Source organism: Canis aureus, chromosome 27 (assembly GCF_053574225.1).
Source record: "Canis aureus isolate CA01 chromosome 27, VMU_Caureus_v.1.0, whole genome shotgun sequence".
Taxonomy (NCBI): domain Eukaryota; kingdom Metazoa; phylum Chordata; class Mammalia; order Carnivora; family Canidae; genus Canis; species Canis aureus.
The window spans coordinates 24,889,043-24,914,255 of NC_135637.1; the positions used below are offsets into that span (position 1 = coordinate 24,889,043).

Sequence of the window (25,213 nt, forward strand, 5' to 3'; positions counted from 1 at the left end):
GAAACATTTAAATTCCTAAGTAATGCACAAATCTACTTTGAAGCAAAAATCTTTATCAGGTATTAGTATAAGAGAATCATTTAAACATTGAACACTACATAACAAAATAGAATTCATGTGCTCAGATTTTAAGAATGATCTTTTACAGGGAAAAATGAATATATAACTAAGGCCCCCACCTCTGGGTCTACAAACTACAGTTCTTAAAAGATAAAAGGTATGATACAAAGCATAGGCCAAAAAAAAAAAAAAAAAAAAAAAAAAAGAAGAAGCCTATGCTCTAATCCTTTTGGAAAATATGAAAATCTACTCCCTGGCACTCCCATGATCCCCTACTAGGAAAGGCTCTCTAGCCATTTTATGTGGCCTCTGCATTATGGCTGACCCAAGAGAAGCACTCATTAAACACACATAACCACAAGGGGTAAGGACAGGTGAGTCAAGATGGGTTTGAAAACTCCCAGATACTAGAAAAAGTGAATCCCTGGATACTAGACAGAGAAAAGGAATAACTGTGTCATAAATAGAGTAGCTTATGCATTGATCTAATCAACGCCAAGAGATGATGCAGCTTTTCATTCCCAAAGACCAAAGTTTTCTCTGCACTGGGAATGTGACACTCATTAACATTCAGTCCTGGCAACAACCTTCTGAGGCAGTTACAATGTTCCTCCCATTTTAGAGATGTGGAAGCCCAGGCCCAGAGCTAGGATTAAGTTACTGAAGTCACAACTTGTAACACATGGGATAAGGGAATGGATTTCACCCACAGATTGAAAATGTACAACTGACCATTGAAAACGTACAACTGGTATTAAAAGCAATTAAATTCTGACAAATACCATGAATACAGAGAGCCACACAAGTGCCTTCATGCAACAGGGCATAAAAGATGCAGAGTGGTAATTGAGAGTCACGGGCTTGAGTCAGAAATTGCTATGTCTCTGCACATTACTCATCTCTGTGCCCACCACTGAATCAAGTGCTACGGAAATGGGAGACGTCCTACTGTTTCTCCTACAACTATTATCTGTGTTTCTGACCAAGTTTCTCATCTATATAATGAAGCAGTTGTACTTACCCCACAGGAAGGTCATGAAGATTAAACACAACCTTGCATAGTGCCTGGCACCAAGGAGAAGTTTCTTTTCCACTCTCCAGTCTGGCGCAGACAAGCAGTAAATACTGCAATAGTTCAGAAGGAACACACCAGTGTGGGATAAGTAAGACAAAGTATCAAACAGATTACAGAGTTTGCACTTAGTACTGAATATACTTTTGAATGTATTCTTTTTTTTTTAATATTTTTTTTCTTTTTATTTATTTATGATAGTCACACAGAGAGAGAGAGAGAGGCAGAGACACAGGCAGAGGGAGAAGCAGGCTCCATGCACCGGGAGCCTGACGTGGGATTCGATCCTGGATCTCCAGGATCGCGCCCTGGGCCAAAGGCAGGCGCCAAACCACTGCGCCACCCAGGGATCCCTGAATGTATTCTTTTAAGGTGAGTTTCTCCTGAGGGGCAATGGAAAAGAAAACTGAAAGGTCAGGGTGGGATGGCACATAGAAGGCCTCTGGAGCAGCTATGGAGCTACCAAACAGCTCTGACAAAGGAATGTTCTGACATATACTTTGGGGTAAGCGGGTCCAGAACAGGATTTCTTTTTCCTTTTTACCCTAATTACCATGTACTCCTTGCCTTCTCTCATATTTTAGAAGTACCGAAAACTGCAACTATCATCCAGTACTACCCTCAGTGCCATGAGGACTATAGTTACTGACAAATGGGGCCAATGAAGACAATTATAGGAGATGCTCAGAAGATTAAGTCAGTCCGTAGTTTTCTCTATGTTGTATTACCAGCTACTGTCATCCTTTCTACTCTTTATTTTCCTTCAGAGGACTAAGCAGATGTTATAATTATACCAGGTCCCCCTTATCCATGGGGAATACATTCCAAGCCCCCCCAGTGCAGGCCTGAAACCAAAGGCAGTGCTGGACCATATATATATATATATATATATATTTTTTTTTTTTTTACTGCATATATATATATACACACCTATGACCATGTTCCATTTATAAATTAGGCACAATGAGACACAACTAATAACAAAACAGAACAATTACAACAAAATAGTGTAATAAAAGTTACACAAATGTGGTCTTTCTCTCTCTCCAAGTATCTTATTTTACTGAGCTCATCCTTCTTGTGATGATGTGAGATGATAAAATGCCTACTTGGTGAAATGAAGTGAGATGAACAATACAGGCACTGTGATGCAGTGTCAAGCTACTACTGACTTTCTGACATCAGAAGGTCAACTAATTCCAGAATGCAGCTGACCACAGATAAATGAAACTGTGGAGAGAGAAACTGCGGAGACAGGGGACTACTAGTTATTTCTGGGATCATTCAGATTCCAGAAATTCAATGAAATTCTGGGATCATTCAGATCCCAGTAATTCAATGAAATTCAGTTAAGCAATAACTCCATTTATAAGAGTAGCTACATCCACCATCATTTGGCTAAATAACCAAGAGATAAATGAGTAGAAAGGGATTACTATCAGTCAGCATCCTCACAGAGAAATAAGCAACTGCCCCCTCCTTTCTCTCTCCCTCTCTCTCTCTCACAGACATACACACACACACACACACACACACACACACACACACACACACACTGGGGGAAGACTGCAATAATGCAACCTGAAAAAATGTAGAATTCACATTATTTCTAAAAACTAAACCTATTCTAGAATTTTAACCACTAATGGATGATAGAAGATAAGGCAATGTTAGTTAAAAGGATAAAAATTATAAATAAAAAAGGAATAAAAATCATATTCTAAGTTCTAAAAGGTTGGAAATTAGGCAAAAATCACAGTGTCAAACTACTTGTGCTGCCTGTTTTGAAACTGGGTAGGAGGTCCAACAGGAGAGACTGGAGCCCAAGCCTAATAGCCTACCACACAATGAGCATCATCCTTTCAAGTGTACACTTGAAAAGTTGACAAAGAAAATTTGATGTTTAATACACCTCTGAGTCTCAACTTTGGGCTTCTCTCTCTATTCCCTGTAAAAGCATCACTAGTTAGAATTAGGACTTGTTGGAGCAAGATGGCCTTCTAGAAGACAGAGCTGCCTTAGAGGTGGCCAACATGGCACTTTTTTCTTTTGGAAGGTCAGGTTAAATCCCAAAAGGGAAAGACTTCTCCTCAGACAGGGAGAAGCTAAAAATCGGAAAAAGGTTGGGGAAATTCTTTAAATCCACTGAACTAAATTTAGATCACACATACTGAATTTGTTCAGTATTTTTTAAGTGACATATCACTTCAAGGCAATTAAAATTAAAAGTCTCTGGTCATAGCTATTCAATTGGGAGAATCTTGAACTAAACTCTACCCAGAGAACAAATGCAAAATTAAGATAACTATGAATCATTTCCTAAAGAATAAAGTCAGACCCATTCTTCATTTTAGCTGATGTACAAGTCTGCAAAAACAGTTATGTCACCCACAGAGAACCACTCAATGGGTTATCTGTAGAGCTGTTACAGTAATCAATCCTCTATCTGTAAGCAACAACTAGCACCCAGATATCTTTTATCGATGATCAGTGACAGGTTGAAGCATGAACAGATTGGTTAACCAGTAAAAACATATTGGTAGGACTCTGCTTTGGGTATGTTTAGGTTTTACTGTTCCCCTGCTCCTGTCAAATTAACTAATAACTTGCTATCACCACATCAAGCCTTACTTAGGGGTGTGTCATTTAGTTTAGTGGTTATCTTTAAAATGCACTATATTTCTATAGCAATTTATATGATTATCTTGATACTGCTTTTCTTACTTCCATGAATAAAGTAAGGATGTGTTCTTTATTAGAAAACGACTACTTGCCATCAAAATTGTTCTCTGGTGTCCTGATTTCCAGAATATGACTATTAAGAGGCCAGGAACATGAGCTCAGGTGAAGGGAACTTGTTCAGTTTTTACTAAGACTAAATTTAAACTATAAACCTTCATTTTACATGGATTTTTGTACTGCTTCAAGTCTCAAAAGAGAACATTACAATCCCCAAAGACTAAATCACTTGTCTCTTTTAAGAGTTATCAGAATAACATTATGCTGAAAGTGACAGTCTGGCTACGTTCTGTTTGTTAATGCAGCACAGGCTTGCTGGCCAACTGCAACTGGCTGTAAGTCCTTATCGCAAATAAAACTATTTTTGTGCCATTTCTATTTTTCACTTAAACGTCACCAGCTCTTCCAGACTCAGGACCTGTCAAGTGGTCTGTTGCCAAGACTCTGCCTGTCAGAAAGGTCAACATCCAGTACCTTCCAGTTGGGTCCCAAAGGGCCTCTCTTGGTCTTGACTGACTGGAATAATGCTGGGTCTTCATCAGCTTTGTAGTCCTGCAAAGCAAAACAAAGTCAGAGGCAAAGAAGAAACCCAAAGAAAATTCTTTAACCTTGCCAGAACAGCTACTAACATAGGACAGAAACTGACTAGACTTACTGTGCTTTTGTGTAAAAGTAGGAAAATGCTTCATTAAGACATTAAGTTTTTGGTTTGGTTCTCTTTGCTTTCTACTTTAAGGCAATAGGACTACATAATATTTAGTACTTAAAGTCTTGATGAGCAAACCACTAGTTACTGAACAGCTATCTCCAAGAACAAATCTTCCCACATTTAACAGTTTCAACATTTTGATATGTGTATTGTATAGACATATTCGAGAAAAAAAGGTACCCATCCTGGTTCTGACAATACCCATAGATGATGACCGAGAGCGACTACTGTGGCTGAGAACGCAGATCAGAACTATTGATCCTATGGCACCCCTGATATCTTCCACGCTGGGTCTGTCCTGGATGCGTCAATGATGTGAGGCCAGACACCTATAAAGTGCAAATCCTTTGGTCTACTCATGGGAGAGGGACTGCACTCCCATCGCAGTCCCTTGTCAGAGAAGTCAAGGGAAGGGTTTATGACTCCAAGATGGGACTACCTCTGTTATATCATGTCACAGGGCCCTAAAACTTAGCTTTTATGCAAAGGTCTAGTGTGTTTCAATTCTATTTCCCTAACATCCTCTTCCATAAAAAGAATGGAGGAAATGAGAGAAGTAAATCTTTTTAAACCATCTGCTTTACAAAAGTTCTTTTGATTACACGCATATATACCATACACACAATCTAGCAACAGAAAAAAACTCCCGCTGAAGAGCTAACGTCCAGATTTAGAAAAAGAAAGGAGTTTAAATGGTACCAGTGAGCAGAGGTCAGGTGGGGAGGTGAAAATTCTACAAAGGGAGAGCTCCTGCCTTCTCCAGTAGAATTTCTGAGCCAGGGGTCCTTCATGGCATTTATGGAAGGACCGACCACATACTTTGGGGAAAATGCCCAGACAAGTCAAAGATGAAAAAAATCATTGTTCTAGAGATAACAGCAAGCACCGAACATACTCTAAAGCATAAGACACACTTTCACACATCAAAGAAAATGTGTTGAGAAGCAGCCACTCAAGATTCAACACTTACTCAGGAAATGCACGTGATATGTCAATTCCTAAAGAAGTTATAGGTAAATTATGTGAAGAAGGAAAAATGTAAGGTTCTAGTAGAAAACAAAACTTCAAAAAGGCCCCAACAGCATGCCATAATTATCACACAAGCAAATTTAGCTGGGTACACTGAGTCTTAGTGCTTTAAAATACACAATGTGGTGTAACCACAGGTATTAGGTCAGTCAGCATTATCCAGGAACGATAACCCAGGACAAGCAACCTGCAAGGAGTTGGAAAACTGGAGTTACTCATGTGTCTGGGCACATCAAGAAAAGTTCAATTACTGTCAACTAACACAAATTCTTAAATTCCAATTTAAATTTACCCTCAAAACTAACAACTTCACTGCTAATAAAAGTACCAATTGGACAGACGGTCTCAAGACCTGGGTTCACAGTGCAAAATTGGCCATCCTGCTAGCATAACCATGTAGTGCCATAGAACATTTTCTCTAGCTCTGAGGCTTAGAACTGAAACCTAGAAACAAGCTCACTTTTCTCCAAAATTGAAAATATTTAACACTGTATCAAATTATCACCTTGACACCATTTCCCTCAATCAAGGTCTATTTATCCTACAGCTCCCATGTAGAAGACAAACACAAGATGCTATGAGGTAGTCTGATGGGTCTGAGAATATAAGAGAACCAACATCTACCTGGTACTAGCTCCTAGAAAGTCACAGTTGGGCTGGGACAAAGAGAGAAAGGCAAACAAAGAAAAATAACCAAAATCCTGGAGTATGGGTTAACTGCCAATAGAGAATGAAGAGAATTATAGTCAGAATCAAAATCAACTGATAAAAGCCAAGGAAATGTATTTTTAAAATGAGTTTTAGCATCAAGTTTAAAGGCAGAAAAACCTTGTGGCGCCTGAGTGGCTCAGTCGGTAAAGTGTCTGCCTTCAGCTCAGGTCATTAGCCCAGCCAGGGTCCTGGGATCAAGCCTCACATCAGGCTCCCTGTTCAGTGAGGAATCTGCTTCTCTCTCTTCCCCTGCCCATCCCTGCTGCTTATGCACATTTAGGCACTCTCTCTCAAATAAATAAAACCTTTAAAAAAAAATAAAGGTAGATGGGATCCCTGGGTGGCGCAGCGGTTTGGCGCCTGCCTTAGGCCCAGGGCACGATCCTGGAGACCCGGGATCGAATCCCACGTCGGGCTCCCGGTGCATGGAGCCTGCTTCTCCCTCTGCCTGTGTCTCTGCCTCTCTTTCTCTCTCTCTCTGTGACTATCATAAATAAATAAAAATTAAAAAATAAATAAATAAATAAAGGTAGAAAAACCTTAATTGCTAAGGTGTATGTTAAAAATTTTTATGATTAAATTGTAGTTATCTGTATAATGCCCATAGGCCTGGTGAGTGTTTTACATTTCATCCCATTTAAGGGGAAAATAATTTTTTTTCTTAACCATCTCAGGTGTGAGCTCACTGTGGATATACTGCTCAATTTTTTTTTTTAATGCGAAGTCTGAGATATTATAGAGCCTGGCATGCACTGAACGGTAAATACCACATTTCCTGAATCTAAGAGGCTGTCAGTTAGAGGATGCTCCACCATTTTATGTGCCATTAAAAGGAACACACTAAGACAATAAAATATGCCACAACTGGAAGATAGTTAAAATGTGTTAAAACGTGAGGAAAAGAGGGCAGGGAACCTTAGAACTGATGAAAGAGAGCCCGCAGAACTACCACACTTTTACTGCACCAGTGAGGGTGAAAACGAGCAGATGGATGAGGCAAGCTTTGCTGACCGACACTCCTTCAAGCCCTTCCTAACCCCAGCTTCATGCCAAGGTAACAATCTCAGGGCTTCTCAATGTCTATTTGACAGAATAATTCAACTGAAGAACATGGAATAATGCATCAAAACTTCTCCACTCTGTACTCACATACTGTTGCAGAAAGTCTACTTCCGAGCCTCCATCATTATGCCAGTTATTTGCTACAATACTCTTCTGAACTAAGGACTCACAGAATTACAGAGGAAAACCTAACCCTGAAGGCCATCCCAGCTGCTCCTTTTGCAGATGAGGAAGCCACAGTCCCAACAAGGAAGTGGTATGGCTCTCTTATCCTAGGGCTTCAACTCAAGCCTTCGTAGCCTCGGTATCCGAGGCTCACTCTAGCACACCACACAGGAGGTGGCAGGAGTACGTCCACAACAGCCAGATAAGCAAAACACATTTCAAAAACATGAAGCAGCAGCAGCAGCAGCAGCAGCAGCAAAGGTATCAAAGTAGATCTGCCTCTAAGGTAGGAGTGTGTGCATGTAAAATACTATACACACACATACAAATTTCCAAAGGTAAGACTTCCTGGCTCTTCTCTCTTGACTAAAATGCAGCAAACATTAAACATACGAAAAATGTAACAAAATCCAATTATTAACAATAGCACCTTAACCCTAAAGATGAGGATAATGTATCTTGTCAAAACCTAGGAATTTTTGTGCTTTTCTTATGTAGGTTTGAATACGTAAATGTTTAATCAGATGAATTAAGTAGCAAGGTATTAAAAAGCAGGAAGCAAGTGTAGTTTTAACCATCTCAGTTTTGTACCTTTATAACAAATATTTAATATTCTTGAACAGAATCTTCTTTGCTACAATTTTATTGTAGGGTATCTAGTTTAGTTTCTCTGTATTTGAAAACTGGCCGATTTATATCCGTATCACAATGAACAAATATATTCCTTCATGTATGACAGTTTCAGCATACAGAATGCAACCTCAGCTACCAATTATAGCTGCAAATGAGCAATAGTGTGGAATGAGACAGCCTGCTGGCTTTGTTAGTATTCTGTCTCCTTTGGGATCCCATGGGGAAAAGGGAGGCTCTGATGAAGAGAAGCCCTTGGCTCATGGTTTATTGTGCTTGCCACCAGCTGCAGACTTCTCATCTCATTAGTTCTTTTAGAATACTGTGGGTGAAGACAGCTGTAGCCTACTTGAGTCTTCAGCTCCTGGGTATTCTGAAGGCTGAATTTGCTATGCACTTTCTGTAATCCTTGGGAAAAAAAGAAAGCAAATTCACTAGGCCAAGGAAATGTATTTTTAAAATGAGTTTTAAAATCACGTTTAAAAGTAGAAAAATCTTATTGCTAAGGTGCATTGTGTTTAAAATTTTTTATGATCAAATTTTAATTATCTGTACAATGCCCAGAGGCCTGGCCAGGATAAGGGCTTAGTAAAACCATCATTATCAAGTTAGGTGTAATGTCCCTAGACACTGCTCGATCCACCAATACTAGTGCCTGAACAACAGAAAAACACAATGGTATCAGCATAAGGTAGATTCGGATTAGTGCTAATACAACTCTATTTAATTGAAAACTCTTATTTAAGTAAAAAATTGGAGGCAAGTGAAAGTCAAGACACCCTTTGGAGAACAAATAAAATATAATATGGTAAATAAATGGCTTACTGAGTTTCCATGCTGGAGCCACAGAATACATTCATTAAAATCTTATAAATAGCTGTTTTCTGTCACTGGAATACAAAAGTTGTGCTACCTCTTGGGTGTACATCTGTTACTCACTACAGCTCTCAATAGAAACTCTCAACAGAAACCAGATTCATTTTGAAGACAAAGAATATTAGTTTTATGAATCTTTTAGCATAGTGGCTGTCCCCCAAAATGCAAGTATAAAATCTGTGCTGAGCCAACCTAAATGTCCTTGAGCCCAGATTTAACTCATGATTATGAATGGGGAAGTGAGTAGGAGGTGGGGGACTGGTAGGAGTTTCTTGACAGCTTGTGGAAAAATTGAGATGAGCTCCAGATACCAGAAACTGCTTAAAGAACCATGCATGCATGGGTTACCACAGGTGAGGCTAAATGTAAGCTGAGGAAAAGAGTGCCCAAACCACAAGCATTAGCAACTCCTTCACACCTGTTTATAAAAGAGCACCCCCTCCACCCCCCGCAAAAAGAAACAATTCTACAGGGTAAAAATAAAAACTTGAGAGAGATATTAGGATCCTGCAGCCTACTGTAAAATGCCTTCTTTTAGCGCAAGATGATTAATTAGGTGTCTATTCAAATAGCTCAAAGATAATCACGAAGTTTAGAATGCACTGGTATTGTGACTCAACCTAGCAAAGCTTATTTCCTCTAATCACATCTTCAAAGTAAAGATCAGGATGAGGGGAAAAAAGACCAAATTAAATATGAAGATAAGTAACAAACATCATCTATTAGTGCTGCCCTTCATTTTTCAGTACGTATTGTGGCACTTGGAACACAAGGAGTTTCTGGATTCTATCACCACTGACCCTAGTGCATAACTAATTGGAGCTGACAAATTCAAGCCAGACTCCAGAGGGGAAGCCCATTAAAAAAAAATGTTTGCATTAAATTTTGTAATAGCAAGTAACAGAGGTGTAAAGACAAATAACATTTACGAACTTGTTTAAGAAACTCATTTCAACAGTTATTTTCAAATAAGCAGCTTTCTTTTCTATTTTTAATTACATCTCCCCAAGGACTCCTCACCCTTTCAGGTTCCCACAGAGCACCATTAATATAGTATAAGTAAATCTCATTAATTCAGGTCCTACCACCTTGGAATTCATAATAATTCGGACAGGGGCTGGACTGAAGTTTATCTTTGCGTGATCTATGAAAAAAAGATTTGCTACACAAATTAATAGAGTAACAAGATCTCAGGAGGGCTGTTTAAACAGTTCAGAAGTGTTTTAGAGCAATTCAGAAGCATTCATTTGCATATAATTATTATGCTAATTACAAATCATTCTTATCTATTCATTAAAGCAGATTCCCAAAGGACCACTAATTGTCAATAACTTGTTGGCCTAGTTTCTGTTACTGAATGTACCTCAGAGGAACAAAACTGCATTAAAAAAATATTCTCTAATTCAGCCCTCTCATTAATCCTTACCGGCTTCCCACCAATGAATCCTAAAAGGAGAATTTTTAAACAACTGCACTGAGAACAGAGAAATGCAGTCAAACATACAGGGCCAAAGAGAACACTTCTTTTGCGATCTTTTTAATCTCAGAGAGACCCTGCATAGAGATCTGGGGCGGGGTGTGTACGGCATTGAGCATGGGAAGCAGGCAGAAGCTGTCAACAGAGTTCCATGCTAAAAGGTGGCCACAGCCCAGAACAGTCTGCGTAGGGCACAGCCAGGCTAGAGCAGAGCGAGGCTGGAGCACAGACAGGCTAGAGCACAGCCAGGCTAAGCGCCTCTTCCATTCTTTCTCATCTTATCCGTATCCTAGTCACAGACTGCCAACACTGTCATGCTTATGAAGGCAGACTCCCAAAGCCTTTGGAAGGTTACAAACTAAGAGAGCAATAGAAAGAAATCAGAATCTCAGCCTTGAAAAAAAAGTTGCAACCAAAAGCCCAATGTGACAGGGGCACCTGGCTGGCTCAGTTGCTAGAGCATGCGACTCTTAACCTAGAGGTTGAGTTCAAGCCCCACACTGGGTGTGGGGCCTACCTAAAAATATGAAAGTCAAAAAAAAAAAACAAAACAAAAAAACCCCCTTATGTGACAGTTCCATCTCCTACAACCCAACAGAGAAACCAAATAGTCGTGCTCTCGATGTCGGCAGGTGAAGGGAAAAGGAGTAAGCCCTCGGCAGGTGGGAAAGGGGGATTCCTGGAGGGCCCAGGGCTGGTAGGTTATTCCTCATCCCTGCCCTCAGAATAGGTGAACTACTACTGGTTTGGGTGAGCCTGCATTTCATGCACGAATGTACAATACGTTTGTTACTACAACATATTATGTTTATGTATTTATTAAAGCAGTTTAAAATGAAGATATCTTAAACCCGACATCAACAAGTTTTAACACATTAACATGTCAATTATGTTAAAGGTGCTTATTAAGCATTATATATTTTACGATTAAATTGCAAATGCCTGAGGGGCACTGGGTGGCTCAGTGGCTGGGCGTTTGCCTTTGGCTCAGGTCGTGATCCCAGGGTCCCAGGATGGAGTGCCACATCAGGCTCCTCACAGGGAGTCTGTTTCTTCCTCTGCCAATGTCTCTCTGCCTTTCTTTCTCTCTCTCTCTTTCTCATGAATAAATAAATAAAATTAAAAAAAATAAATTGCAAATGCCTGAAATGTAATATTTTAAGTAATATGTTAAAGTCTTAACACAAAATGTATTTATTTCCTTATATGATAATAGATAAAATCTGGCCTATCAAGTATCTTAAACTAAAACAAGGGGGAAAGTCCTAATGAATATTTAGGTGAGCCCCTTCCAGCAAAATGTCCATGTTGGTATGTTGGTTTATGAGCTGACCTTCAGATACAGCTGCTCCTAAGACCCAGGACCCCAGTTAACCCATTAGCACGAATTTAGCAAACATTAAGTAGGAAATAATTGCAGTGGTGTTTTTTTTTTTTTTAACAGCAAGAGCAAAATCCAATAAACAAGATCATTCTTGCTATTATTTTTGGAAAACTTATATGTCAGGCACACACATTCTCTTAGTTAACCCTCACAATGTTGCAACAAAGGTAATACCATCACTTCGAGGGAGTGGGAGGGAATGAAATCCCTTTTGTAGAGAAGAGCCAAGACTCAGATGCTTCTCTGTCAACACCCAGGGAAATGAGCATACTTTAACTGCAAATATGATGTGATTTATACTTTATCATTTGATGAGACTTAAGTACTTGAAGGGATATTTGTTCCCTCTCTGCCTAGAGAATTTTCCCTAAGAAAGAATAACACTGCTTTAAAAAAGGAGGGAGGTGGTTACAAGGAACACACTTTAAAAAGACAATTTGGAGGGATGCCTGGGTGGCTCAGCGACTAAGCACCTGCCTTCAGCCCAGGGTGTGATCCTGGAGGCCCGGGATCAAGTCCCGCATCGGGCTCCCTGTATGGAGCCTGCTTCTCTCTCTGCCTGTGTCTCTGACTTTCTCTGTGTGTCTCTCATGAATAAACTAATTTAAAAAAAACCTCTCAATTTGGAGCCACTTATGCTAATTTATTTCAGCTGCTCAAAAATGCACCCCCCCCACCCAGAAACTGGAGCAATTCTACTTCACACCTCACTACCTCCACCACCCTCCCTACTTTATTTTTAAAACATGGAAGAGATCAGAAATAAACATTAAGTTAATGGGTTCTAGTTGAAAAAGTATTTTGTGCAATATACACATCATACACGAAAATTTTTAAAAAGATTTATTTGAGAGAGAGAAAGAGAGCGAGAGAGAGAGCTCACAAGCATGCAAGAGCACAGGAAGAGGGGCAGAGGGAGAGAGAATCTCAAGAGGACTCTGCGCACCGAGCAGAGCTCCATGCAGGGCTCAATAAAACGACCCTGAGATCATGACCTCAGCTGAAACCAAAAGTCAGACGCTTAATCAACTACGCCATCCAGGCGCCCCTCATACATGCAGATTTTTAAGAGAAATTTAAAAATCCCTGCTAAGATTTAACGAAGCATGAAATAAGCAATATGTTATTTTCCCACAAGAGGGCACTGCCATCCAACTATGTGTTCAAATACACTAGCACATCCATGACTGGATGTCAGTCTTGCAAAGAGTTCCAAAAGTTGACCATGTAGGGCAGCATAATAAGGTAGGAAACATTTTCATATTTATTTTTAATAAAAACATGCCTATGTTTATTTATATCTCCTTTAAAGATTGGGGGTAAACCTCTATAACTTCCTACAAAAAGGATTTTGACAGAGGCTTGTTTCACAGCACAAAAAAGGTGTAGATGAGACCAGCATTTGACAAGTGGAAATTTCTTATGCAAACGCAAAATCATTGCTACCAGAAAACCTATATTTGAGTTATTCTGTTTTTTTTTTCTTTTCTCTGAGTTTAAGGAGGCTACTATCACAGGAGTTGGGTCACATATCTTACCTCTTTATTATGCACACACTTTAACAAAGAGCTTTTGGTGCTCTAGCACATACATCAGACATATGCTACAAACTTTTAAGACAGAAATGAATGCCTAGGTTCATAATAATGGCAAAAAGAAGAGGTACTCTACTAGATAAAGTGCTCACGCCAAAGAGAACTGAAGCAGCGTTTGGCAATCACAGGCCCTCCTCGGACTTGCTGGATCTCAGCCACAGACTTCTAATAAACAAAAGCTCTCTTCAGAGCTAAAGAATTAGGTAGCCACTGCACAGCTCTGAGAAGCAGAAAGCCCTTCTTAGGAAGTAAGCGGCAATAGTTGGAATGAAACTTACATCTAAAATGAAGAAAGACAGCTTTTTGAAAGTTGTGAGAGATGATGAACTGGTGTTGACCACTAAAAGTTATCATCCATCAAAGACTAATTTTAAAGGTCTATTAGGCTGACCCCAAAAATGTCATTTATGTGGCTCAAAAGCTGACAAATATTAACAATTTCACAAAGTCTGACCTAATATTTAGCCTTTTCCAGCCAGATTTCATGTTTTTTATTTTAAAGACAAAAACTAATCTTATAAAGATTTAGAAAGTATATCTTACGATTGTTACATTTCTTTAAAATTGTGAAGTTTTTTCTAAAGGCAGTACAGTAAAGCATGTGTTGCCAAGACTACATACTCAAATGTGTAACATCTGGGCACTGTCTCACGGAATGTCTGATCAAAGGAAAAGATATGCCCAAAATCCTTCCTAGAGCAAAAGAAACAAGAATTGCTAAAGGTGTGACCAAAACTTACATGCCTAAATAAATTAAACCAAGTTTCATCAGCCCTCCAAGGTTGACATTCAAGAAAAAGTCTCTTTAAAAAAGGAATAACTTAAAACAATATACATTCATGGTTTAAAACAATTAAAAAGTGGTCAGATTGTTCAACACTCAAACACGGGAATGGTATGTTTAAAGTAAAAATGGCTAAATGCAAGGAAAAACAGGCCTTTATATATTCATTTAGAAAGGCAAATGGGATTTCAGAAAATCAGGTGTTGCTTAGCATTATTTCTGCTCTCAACTAAAATGGGGCATTGTTCTGCCTACCAAAACACACCAAACAAATGGATTATAAACAAAGAACAAATGGACAATGCTAGAAAGAACAAGCAAAAAGCACCAACTTTAAAAACCAATTCATTTTCTTTGACATCACAATCCTTAAAAAGATTACTGTGGGATTTCTACAAAGGGCTTAAGTGAGCAGTTTAGAAGAGCCCAACCCTCCATTATTATCTTTTGATATACAATTAAAATGGGCCAGGGCTCTTCTTTTAGCGAAGTACAAAACTCCAACTCTGGCTGCATCTTGGAGCCCAGGACTGGTCTGTATCAGTCGGAAGGGTTTGGGGAAAAAAAAGAAAAAGAAAAAGCCCTCTGGTGCAGAGGAACCATCCACAGTACACAAGCAACCAACTCCAAGTCATTTAGAAACACTTTAAAGTATTCACTGATTAAGAATCTTGCACTCTCTTCAGACAGATACAATTATTCCTCTATCTGGAAAAATATTTACCAGACCAACACAGAGCAAACAGCAAGTTCCAATAGATGTCTGCTAAGTGAACATATGAGAAAACATATGAGCAGTGTTCTCTGTTAAGTACCCAGACCAAAAGACACCTTAAGGGCTCAATCCTTTTATTATTCTATTGCACATAGGCGAATTTCAAAATATCCCAGAATCTAGCGGTTATGGGAGGAGGTGACTAAGCCACCGATGGAATTGCTTTTTTGGGGAGCCAGTGGAGATGGAAAGAAGAGCAGGTGGTTGTTTGTTTTAAATAAATTAAGCATGCTCTTAATTAACACATGGCGAAGGAACATCATATGGTGAGAAGATGCTCCAGAAAGACCAAAAATTAGTCAGCAGCCTTGCTTTTGAGTCTCCAACTTCTCTTTCCAGTGCTTATGTGGTTTTAGAGAAGCTAAGCACTTCCCCTTGGGCTCAAACTCCTTAAAATAAAGGTTGGGGTGAATGTTATTAAACCCTGGCCTCCAAATAAGATTTCATCCCCTTTTAAACTCTTCAAAGAGTTCCCACTATGCAATCTTCACCATGTATAGTGTACTAGAGCATGTCCCAAGTGAGCATGTGTAAAAATCGCCTAGAGAGTTGGATGGAGCCCAGAGTGCCATCCAGAGACTAACCAAGGAGAGAGCTAAAAATCTGCATTTCTAACAAGCTGCCCCTGGGGAGACCTAGCTTAAAAGGAAAAGGCCTCAAGCACTTTGGCCAGAATCCTAGTTAAGGCTCTGAGAGGCAAGCTTAGGAGTTAGTCACAATGCTCTCAAGAGGGCCTCAGGAATCCTTAAAAGAACCTCTTCACTTCCAAGCAATGTTTGGGGAACTGGACCTGTAGGCAGATTCAGCCACAACTAGGATTCCCACACATACAGACCTGCCTCCTAGCCACAGCAGGGGTGTTCTCCAAAAGAAAAGAAACAAGGGGGGGGGGGGTGTAAAGCTGAGTGGGCTGGACTAAGGGAGGCAAATTCCAGGTACTCGGAGGAAGAGTGAGCTTTATCAGCAGCCCACCCCTTCACCTGGGAGTGCCTGTGTCCCCTGAGGTATCAGGGAAAAAACTGTGACTAGGGTGTGGAGCCACATGGTACTCTAGGAGCTCATGCTGAAAAGGCTGTTGGCAGAAGGGTTCTGCTGCCAAGAGGTGGCACAGAGGACAGTCCAGAGTTCAGCAGTGTGATGATCCAAGGGCCACAGCTGAGGAAGTCTGGCTCTGCAGGGCAAGCCATGAGGGCTGCAGGGTGGCTGTAGCACTTGGCGACCACACTCTACAGGATACACACTTCCCATCACTCCCCGGGGCGGGGGGGGGGGTGGGGGGGCGGCATTTGCAAAGGAGAGAGACTGGGAGAAAGGAGGGAGACTTGGGCTAAATATAACTAAAGAACAAGAGGAGTTAAAAAGAATAAAAGAAGAAAGAGGTAGGAATAAAATCTGAGCTTTATCTAAGAACATAAGCTTACTGGGTCACTCGCATTCAAAAGGCCCCTTCAAGCTCTTTGGGGAAGTCCCCAGGAAGGACCCCATCGGTCGAAGCACATCGTGCACAACCTGTGTGTGACCTCGAAATGACCTGGCAGGAATACCATCTTCAGTGAAACACCACTACAGTTTCATATCATTAATATTTCCTTATTACTAATGTTTAAAAAGTTAGATGTAAAACTGTATCATTTGAAACTTGAATTAAACATTATTTCTATGAAAGTAAGTTCTTGGAAATGATAAAAATAAAGTCACACAGCACATAATGCAAAGAAAGCATACACTATAGAGGAAGACTGATACAGTCCTTTCTGGTCACACATAAATACCTAAAAATGTGGTTCCAATTGCTTTCTTTCTTTCAAACCATGCTCATTTTCTTTCAAATTACTTCCAAAAACGAAGGTCTCTCTGATGTTAATCGTGTGTACACTTCAGCTTACACTTTAAAGAGTCTTCCTCTCCTGGGAAGTGACTTTTGTATACAAATCATGAAAAGCTACTTAGACAAAGTGCTGGAGATGATTAAAAGGGGCCAGATTCACATTTATACCTTAAAAAAAAAAAAAAAAGCAGAAGCAGATGTCAACTGACTCATTTGTGTATATTTTGGAAATGAGTTGAAGATATGCATGTGCATTTCATCAGGACATTTAAAGAATTCTCAACTTTTTTTTTTATTGTGGTTCTGTATCAACAACTTTAGAAATTTAAAAAAATTATATTCTGGTATCTTCTGTATGCTAGATAAAACCTTGACTCATTACAATTTGCTCTAATTAAAACATTTTTTAATCTGACTGAAAAATACTTGCTCCTTTAGAAATGAATTTTTAGACTTGAAGGCATATCACATATGCTTCATTACCTAGGATTAGTAAATAAGGAACTAAAGTAGCATTGTTCATTTAATATCTAAATTATAAAAACTGCAATTCCTTCAAATGGTCTCCTCCCTGCTCCACCTTTTTTTTTAAACACCACAAAGGAAAAAAACGTGCAAAATCTTTTTTTTTTTTCCCAAAATCTTTTTGATTCACCAAACCTTTATTGAAAAGTTCACTCGACGTCATGCGTTGAGCATCTTGCTAGGCCTGGAAACACACAGATGATGAGGTACAGTCTGTCTGGGCCCCTAAAGGGTATCCAATTTACTGAGGAAAAGAGAAAGGTTTTTCAGGAGCAATTCCTGAGTTAAATTTGAAATGGAGGAGGGGTCAGGAGGGTGTGAGGGCTCAGGGATGTGTTCTGTTAGAACAGCATGCCAAGCAGAAGGAGCCTTTCTTCATAAGGGATATAACACCTTAACACTTCACTACAATGCTGCTTTCCCCCAAAATAGGAAACCTGTTCTGTATAGTGGCCAAAGGAAATTGAGTGGGGACATTTGTGCAGAAACTTTAGACTCCTCAGCTTATTTCATTAGTCAATCATGCATCTTCTAGAAAATTACAAAGAATGGTGGCTACAGTAACACTCCTATATAGACTTTCCATAAGTAACCAGCAACAAAAAATGAATAACCCATACATTTAAATATATATATTCATCATGAGAAATATAATCATATATATGTGTGTACTATATGATTTCTGAAGCAAATTACTCTGTGACCCTGGGTCACACTGACAGATTTTTACAACAGATCCTTGTTCCTAGAGTTATTGTGACAATATCACCCTTCGATTATGTAAATATGTCAAAGCCGCTTGAATATTTACTCTGTGGGTCTAATCACATTCCTTCTATGCATGATGAAGTATAGTTCATAAGCACAACCACCAAAAAACAGCAAGTCTACAACGAGAGTGATATACGAGCTGTCTGAAACCAGCAACCCAGCAGAGAGAGTAAATCCTAAATGTAATCAACAGTCACTCTGAATTAAAATGTTTAGAGCTCCATGTTTATTAAATCCACCTGCAGTGACAGAAAACCCCCACCAGGTGGAGTTAAAAGATGTAAACTTTACCTCCAAATTCTTGGTTTTCTTAAATGACCAACTATTTCACTTTTCTCCTGATCAGGGAGGAGACTTGGCTATTTATCCTTTCAAAATTACTAACCGTTTTATTTCTTTTAAAGCAAGTAATAGGAAAGAAATTCAACCATTTAAGAAGTTTCCGGGGAAAACTAGCTCATTCAAGAAAACCCGGTGTTCGTTCATTAATAACCAAATGGAAATCAGTGGACTGAGTTAGACTGAGACCAAAACCTCCAGGGATGAAGGTACCACAGCCTGAGCTTTCAGACATTACCAGACCTTCACAAGGTCTCCCTATCAAAAATCCACCTTGTTGGTCCAGTCATAGTTACCAAGTTCTCAATTCTAGTGTCCATTTAATCCTCGAAGAGAAAAGTTTTTGGTACTAAAAATGGACCAAGAGCATGGCAGACATCCCCCTAAGATGACTCCCAGAATGAGTCACATTCCTGTATAAGCTCCTCCTGTGAGCATAGGTGGAACCTGTAATGTGTGGAGAGCTGTCATTCCTTTGATTAGGTTGCATTACTCTAGCCACTAAGTTTGTGATTTATCATGCAGCAATAGCAAATGGATACACGAAGCGAGAGGAGGACTTTCCCAATTTATTGCACACGGTTCTGACAGACCACGACTCTTCCACCCTGTTCCCCAGCCATCTAGCTCCCTCACTACCGTTCATGAAGGAATCACTCTTCCTACCATCTTACACATTCTTCTAGACTGTCTACACATGAGCAATCAAGTACATACCTACAAATACGTTTTTTTCTTTTTTAAATTACGTTACTTTTTTTAAAAAAATACCACCAGTGAGTTTTTTATTATTTTTTTTAAGGTTTTATTTATTTATTCATGAGACACACAAAGAGAGAGAGAGAAGCAGAGACATAGGCAGAGAGAGAAGCAGGCCCCATGCAGGGAGCTCGATGTGGGACTTGATCCTGGGACCCCAGGATTAAAACCTGGGCTGAAGGCAGGCACTAAACCACTGAGCTACCCAGGCGTCCCCGGTTTTTTCCCCTTTTATATTACAAATGGAAGCATCCTATAATACTCTTTTTTATCTATCTCTAACCACATAACCTTGTGAAGCTCTGAAGGACCTTAGTCTGTAGAAAGATCACCGGACTGAGACAATTCCCACTTCTGGCACTGGCTAAATAACCTTGAGAGAAACTAGTTTATATCTGGGCTTCAGTTTTCTCACTTGTAAAACCAAGTGGTTAGCCTTGAAGTCCAACTTTCTATAGCTATGGAACCATGTGTTCAAAGTATACTGTACAGTGAAAACTAATATGAGAGAGGCAGACTGTGCTGGGAGAGGGGGACAGAGGGAACTCCTCAGATCTGTGTTCTAGTCACTCCATCAGCCTGAGAAACTGGTAAGTACCAGGAAATTCCTAGGATTACGTAGAGCATAGTTTGAAGGCAATGAGGCCTGGGTATCTCAGGTCCCCTTCAACTCTAAAAACTATTCCAACTTTCCTCTCAGTGTCTGGTAACACTCCTGCACTTCTGCTTGCCTACACCGCATTCATTCACTGAGCACCTACTATACAGTTCAGGCACTCTTCTAGAAGCTGGAGAGATAAAAGTTAAGAATACTTTCTCTCATGTTACAACTCTTCCATTCAGTCTTCCCAGATTTTTGTCTTCACAGATTGTTTGTTCTTTCCTCTGATATCCCGCAACACTTTGGACCATACATAGGCCTCTGCCATTTGTTCACTGTTTCACTGTGCTAGGCTTGTCTCACCCGGATTGCAACCCTCTCAAAGGTTCTATCCCTATCTTGGATAGCTACTGCAGGGCTACTCCTGCACCACAGACTAAGCAGGCACTCGATTGCTTTGACAACACTGTCATCTGAGAACTGGAAATGTGTGCTTCAGCTTCCTTTTCCCAACACCACGCACCAAAATTTTCAAAGAACATTAAAGAGCAGAATCAAGGTGCACCTGGATGGTTCAGCTGGTTAAGTGTCTTGACTCCTGATTTCAGCTCAGGTCATGATTTCAGGGTTGTGAAACTGAGCCCCACGTGGGACTCTGAAGAGTCGGCTTGAGATTCTCTCTCTCCCTCTGCCCCTCCCCCTGCTTGTATGCATTCTCTCTCAATCTCTCAAACAAATAAAATCTTTAAAAAAGAAGGGGGGGGCAGAATCAAATGAACAAATCATCGATTATCGAAATAGAAAACCAAATTGGATCTAGTAATGATGGCCAGGTGGTCTGGGTGTTTGCATTAGATACTAATTCCTAGGATAAACATTAACTATTCAAGGCCAAAAATAAATGGGGTAGAACCCAAAGGGAGACTGTCAGGGTGAATGTTTATGCCAAAAGCATAGGAAGAAGAGGACAAGCAGAAGAAAAGGGCAGACTCAGAGTCCCTGCCCCACTAAGTCTCTTCCTTACTTCCTCACCAGAATGGGTGCTGGTCCTACAACCACCGCCCCCCCCCACCAGCCCCTCGGCCCCCACTTAGCCTTCACACATCCTCAGGCAGCTCAATGCTCCAGCTCTCATCCTCAGGCCATAACACTGCCCAGGGGTCCCTCGGCCCCTAGCACACAGAGTTCCCTTCTGCACCAGTCACTGTGTATGTCTGGGTTCCTTTTTTACGTGAGAAGGTCTGAGAATCCCTAAATGGTATCAGTTGTACTTTTAGTATTCACAACTGAGAAAACAAATAAATACTAAATAAATAACTACTGTGACACGGTTTTTCACAGCAGCACTAGCTACAACAGCTGAAAGGTAGAATAACCCAAAACTCCCTCCCCAGATAACGCATAAACAAAAATGGTATATTCATACACTGGACTATTATCAGCCATAAAGAGAAATGAAGTAATGACACACACCACAGGGAGGATGAAAACATGCTAAAGTAAAATAGATCGATACAGAAGATCATATATTGCTATGATTCCACTTCCGTGATTACCCAGCACAGTGAACTCCACAAAACAGCTTAGTGGAGTGGTAGCCAAAGGTTGGGAGGGAGGGAGGAGTAGAGAATGACTGTTACATGTGGGTACAGGGTGTCCTTTTGGAGTGATGAAATGTTTGGAACTGGACAGTAGCGATGGTGTGAAGGTACTTGTACTAAATGTCACTGAACTATGTAGATTTTTAAATGGTTAAAATGGTAAATGCTATGTGTATTTTATCACAATAAAATAAAATAAAATTCAGTCAAAGTTAAAATAAGTTTGTATCTTACTACTAATCTCTACAATGAAACTTGGAAAACAGGACCTGGGAACACTGAAAAACAAAACCACACATACCTACTTATTTACTCCCAAACAATGCTTGGTGTGAACATAGTTCTCAGAATTCCTGCACAACTATGGCCAATCATGATGCCAATCCTGGTGAACATTTAGGAAACTAGGCGCTACTCTAAGTGCTCACATTTAATGCTGTGAGATAACTAGCCCCATTACATAAATTAAAACAGGCACATAGAAAGTAAGCAACCCATCCAAGACTGAATAGCCAGCAGGTGGTGGAACCTGAGAATCCGAAGCTGATCTAATTTCAGAATGTATGCTTTTAGTCACAGTTCCATAGACTCACAGTACAGACAGTTCTCATTCAGGTCCAATCCCTTCTTTCCCTACATATCCATCCCAAAGAGCATTCCACGCAGGGAAGCATCCGCTCAGCCTTATGCGTGTGCGGTGCCTTCTACCTGGAACACCAATGTCCAGTGCTGTTGTCACACCCCTCGAGGCCAGCAGTGCCTTCTCTCCTCACTGGTCTAGGCTGGGGTGGAAGGAATGAGACCAGGAGCCTCCAGGGCTCTTGCACAATTGGCCTTAACTGTTCTATCTACTTGCATTCTTGCCTGCAAACACTGACTGAGCATCCAGTTTAGCCTGAGAACAAGAACAAAGAACTACTCTTATGACCCCAGCAAAACCAAAGGTGCCTTGTATTCTGCTGGAGAACAACCTGGAATGCAAACCCATGAACCACAAGATCCGATTGTTTTGTCTGGCCAGCACAACTTTTTCAAACACCAACAATATAACTTGAATGCCTTCCCTGGGGCACCCATACTGCTGCTCAGCATTATCTTGTGACCTGTTGGTCCAAGCACGTAGGATATCCTGACCTAGCCCATTAACGAACTCACTCATTGCTTACTCCCAGGATTTTTCCTACCACCACAATTCTTTCATGTTCAATAAACATGGCTGGAAAAGACAGAGAAATAAAAGAGCGAATCAGATATCTGAATGTTGTTTTTAAAACAGTATATAGGGATGCCTGGGTGGCTCAGCGGTTGAGCGCCTGCCTTTGGCCCAGGGTGCGATCTTGGAGTCCTGGGATCAAGTCCCACATCAGGCTCCCTGCATGGAGCCTGCCTCTCTCTCTCTCTGTGTTTCTCATGAATAAATAAATAAAACTTAAAAAATAAATAAAACAGTATATTCACTTCTGAGGACTAAAAAAAAAAGTTCTAGATAATTTCAAAAGTGGAATTATCCATAAAATTGAAATAACGTCATATCACAGCACAACTAAAATTGAAGTTCTATGACAAGGGTCCCTCATTAGCAGTGCTCACATTTCTAATCAGAGAGGGGGTCCTAGCAGAATCACTGCTGGCAGTCTCAACCCCAGTGATTTCAGAGAAAAGGTGGGAGACCACTGTTTTAGAAGGTTTACTTTTAAATCTCAAGAGCAAAATCAGACATTTATGTTTGGGTTATTTCTGTTCGGCTTGTAACACTGCACATGTTCAGACAACAAGCAATGAAAATGAAATGGAAAGGTCACGAAATAAAAATACTAAATAAACACGCTGGGCTTTACTATGACAGAGAACTCTTATTCCAAAACTTCTGCTCTCTAGACTAGCATAAAGAGGGTCACTGGCTGTCTTTACATAGAAAAAATCCACAACTATGCCCTGCAAAACCAAGCAGCACCAGCATATTCTAAGATAAGAACTGAGTTCATATTTTCAAACTGCAGCAAAGTGATACAAGGATCTTACTCTGGAAGAACACAGGTCTTCATTTTTGTTGAAGGTCGGGGGCAAAGGAGTGGTTATTAAGTCAAAAGCTTTGAGTATGAATATTTACATCCAGTAAAAATCAAGAGTAGAAAACTGCTCAACTGTTAAGCTTTCTTAATCATAATTTAAATGTATAAGGGACCCACATTATTTATAGAAGCCCAAGGGAGAATTCCTTTAAAAAATAATGTTGTTAGTCTTTTTTCCCCACAATGAAAGCAAACCGCTATATTTCTCAGGTTTACTAGGATTTCTCAAAGGGATCATTTGTGCAAAGGTGAAATCTACACAAAAAAAACAAATAACCTTCTCTCCTACTCTCTGGTCTTTTTGCTACAAGACCCATGCCCAAACTCCAGGCTCACTGCAGTGTAGAAATGCAGGCCATACAAGAGAGAAAGAAGATCATTTCTAGATGTAAGAGGCAACAGGTTAAAATGTCACCGAGTAGTATGTAGTACTTACTGCTGGTTCAACTTGGCTTCGATCTGCAATATCTATGTGGACAATTTCAACAGTTTTCCAAGTGTTTGGATCTAAACCATGTACCTGTAAATGACAAAGAGAAATAAAACACAACAAACTGTAGACTATTCTTACTATGCAGAACTATTACACTTACATTAATAATCTTTATCTGAGTCTTTAAGAGTAGATTATGAGGAATACAAAAACTCCAAATTGCTACTTCATTGAATTAGTGGTCTGAAGTCTTAAGGAATCTAGATATCTTCTGTTAACCCTGTATCCCTAAGAAATAAATGGAGCAGGTGTGAGGATGCTGCCAGATTAACAGAAATCTGTCACCATTATTTTCTGGCAGTCCTTAAAGAGAAGTTATTTAACAGAATGTATGTAACCTGTGTTTAGTACAACGATACAGGACCAAGTCTTGATAACCTTTAAGTCCTAGCCAAACATAAGGAGACATTATAATTAGATTTCAAAAAGCTGCACTGTGAGGTTTAAAACCTATCTTGAATTTGATTACCCTAAAGCTTTTCAGTTTTGTAGGATATCAATTCCTCATGTTTAATCATTTATTTCTAAAACTCTTTGAACCAATTAAGAACTGTTTACAAACTACCAAAGATATGTCCATTTGGAAGCTAGAAAAGGCAGATCAACTCATACACAGACCAAAGCCTACCCAATCATCTTCATTTAGATTCTAAATTTTAGAATTAGTGTGAAAAAAACATGAAATGTCAAATGATCACCTGTAAGAAAAATTCAAGTCAAATACTACCAATTATAATTCAAAAGTTCTATTAATTGGCACCAATCACATAAAAGCGGAATCCACCACAACATGAACTTACTCTCCTATAACAGCACATCACGAGGTTGGAACAGTAGTTCTCAAACTGGAGCTCTCAAACTGGAGCGTGCACCACAACACACAGCATGCTGGGCCGCACCCTCAGGGATTTTAATTCAGTAAGTATGGGGTGAGGGCTGAGAATATCTGCATTTCTAAGGAGCTCCCAGATGCTGCTGCTGGTCCACAGACCACACTTTTGACAGCCACTAGGCCAAGACATCAATACCAGATGCCTTCCCAAGTTCTCCGAAATACCATATCAAAAGTTAATGATTACACTGAGTCTTAAATGATTTTCCTGAAATTTATTGGAGGGATAAATGTGCACCAACTTGTAAAAATTAGAACATTTTT

At 39.9% G+C, this 25,213-nt stretch overlaps 1 protein-coding gene across 2 annotated transcripts in view; it reads right to left on the reverse strand.

Annotated features, from left to right (window-relative positions):
• Nucleotides 1–25,213, reverse strand: part of PITPNB (phosphatidylinositol transfer protein beta) — a 64,647-nt gene that overhangs the window by 17,849 nt on the left and 21,585 nt on the right. For both annotated transcript variants that reach the window (XM_077874189.1, XM_077874190.1), the window contains exons 7-8: nucleotides 24,001–24,084; nucleotides 4,346–4,423 (exon numbers count right to left, since the gene is read on the reverse strand). In XM_077874189.1, coding sequence (XP_077730315.1) covers nucleotides 4,346–4,423; nucleotides 24,001–24,084 — 162 coding nt within the window. The remainder of the gene's footprint in view (nucleotides 1–4,345; nucleotides 4,424–24,000; nucleotides 24,085–25,213) is intronic.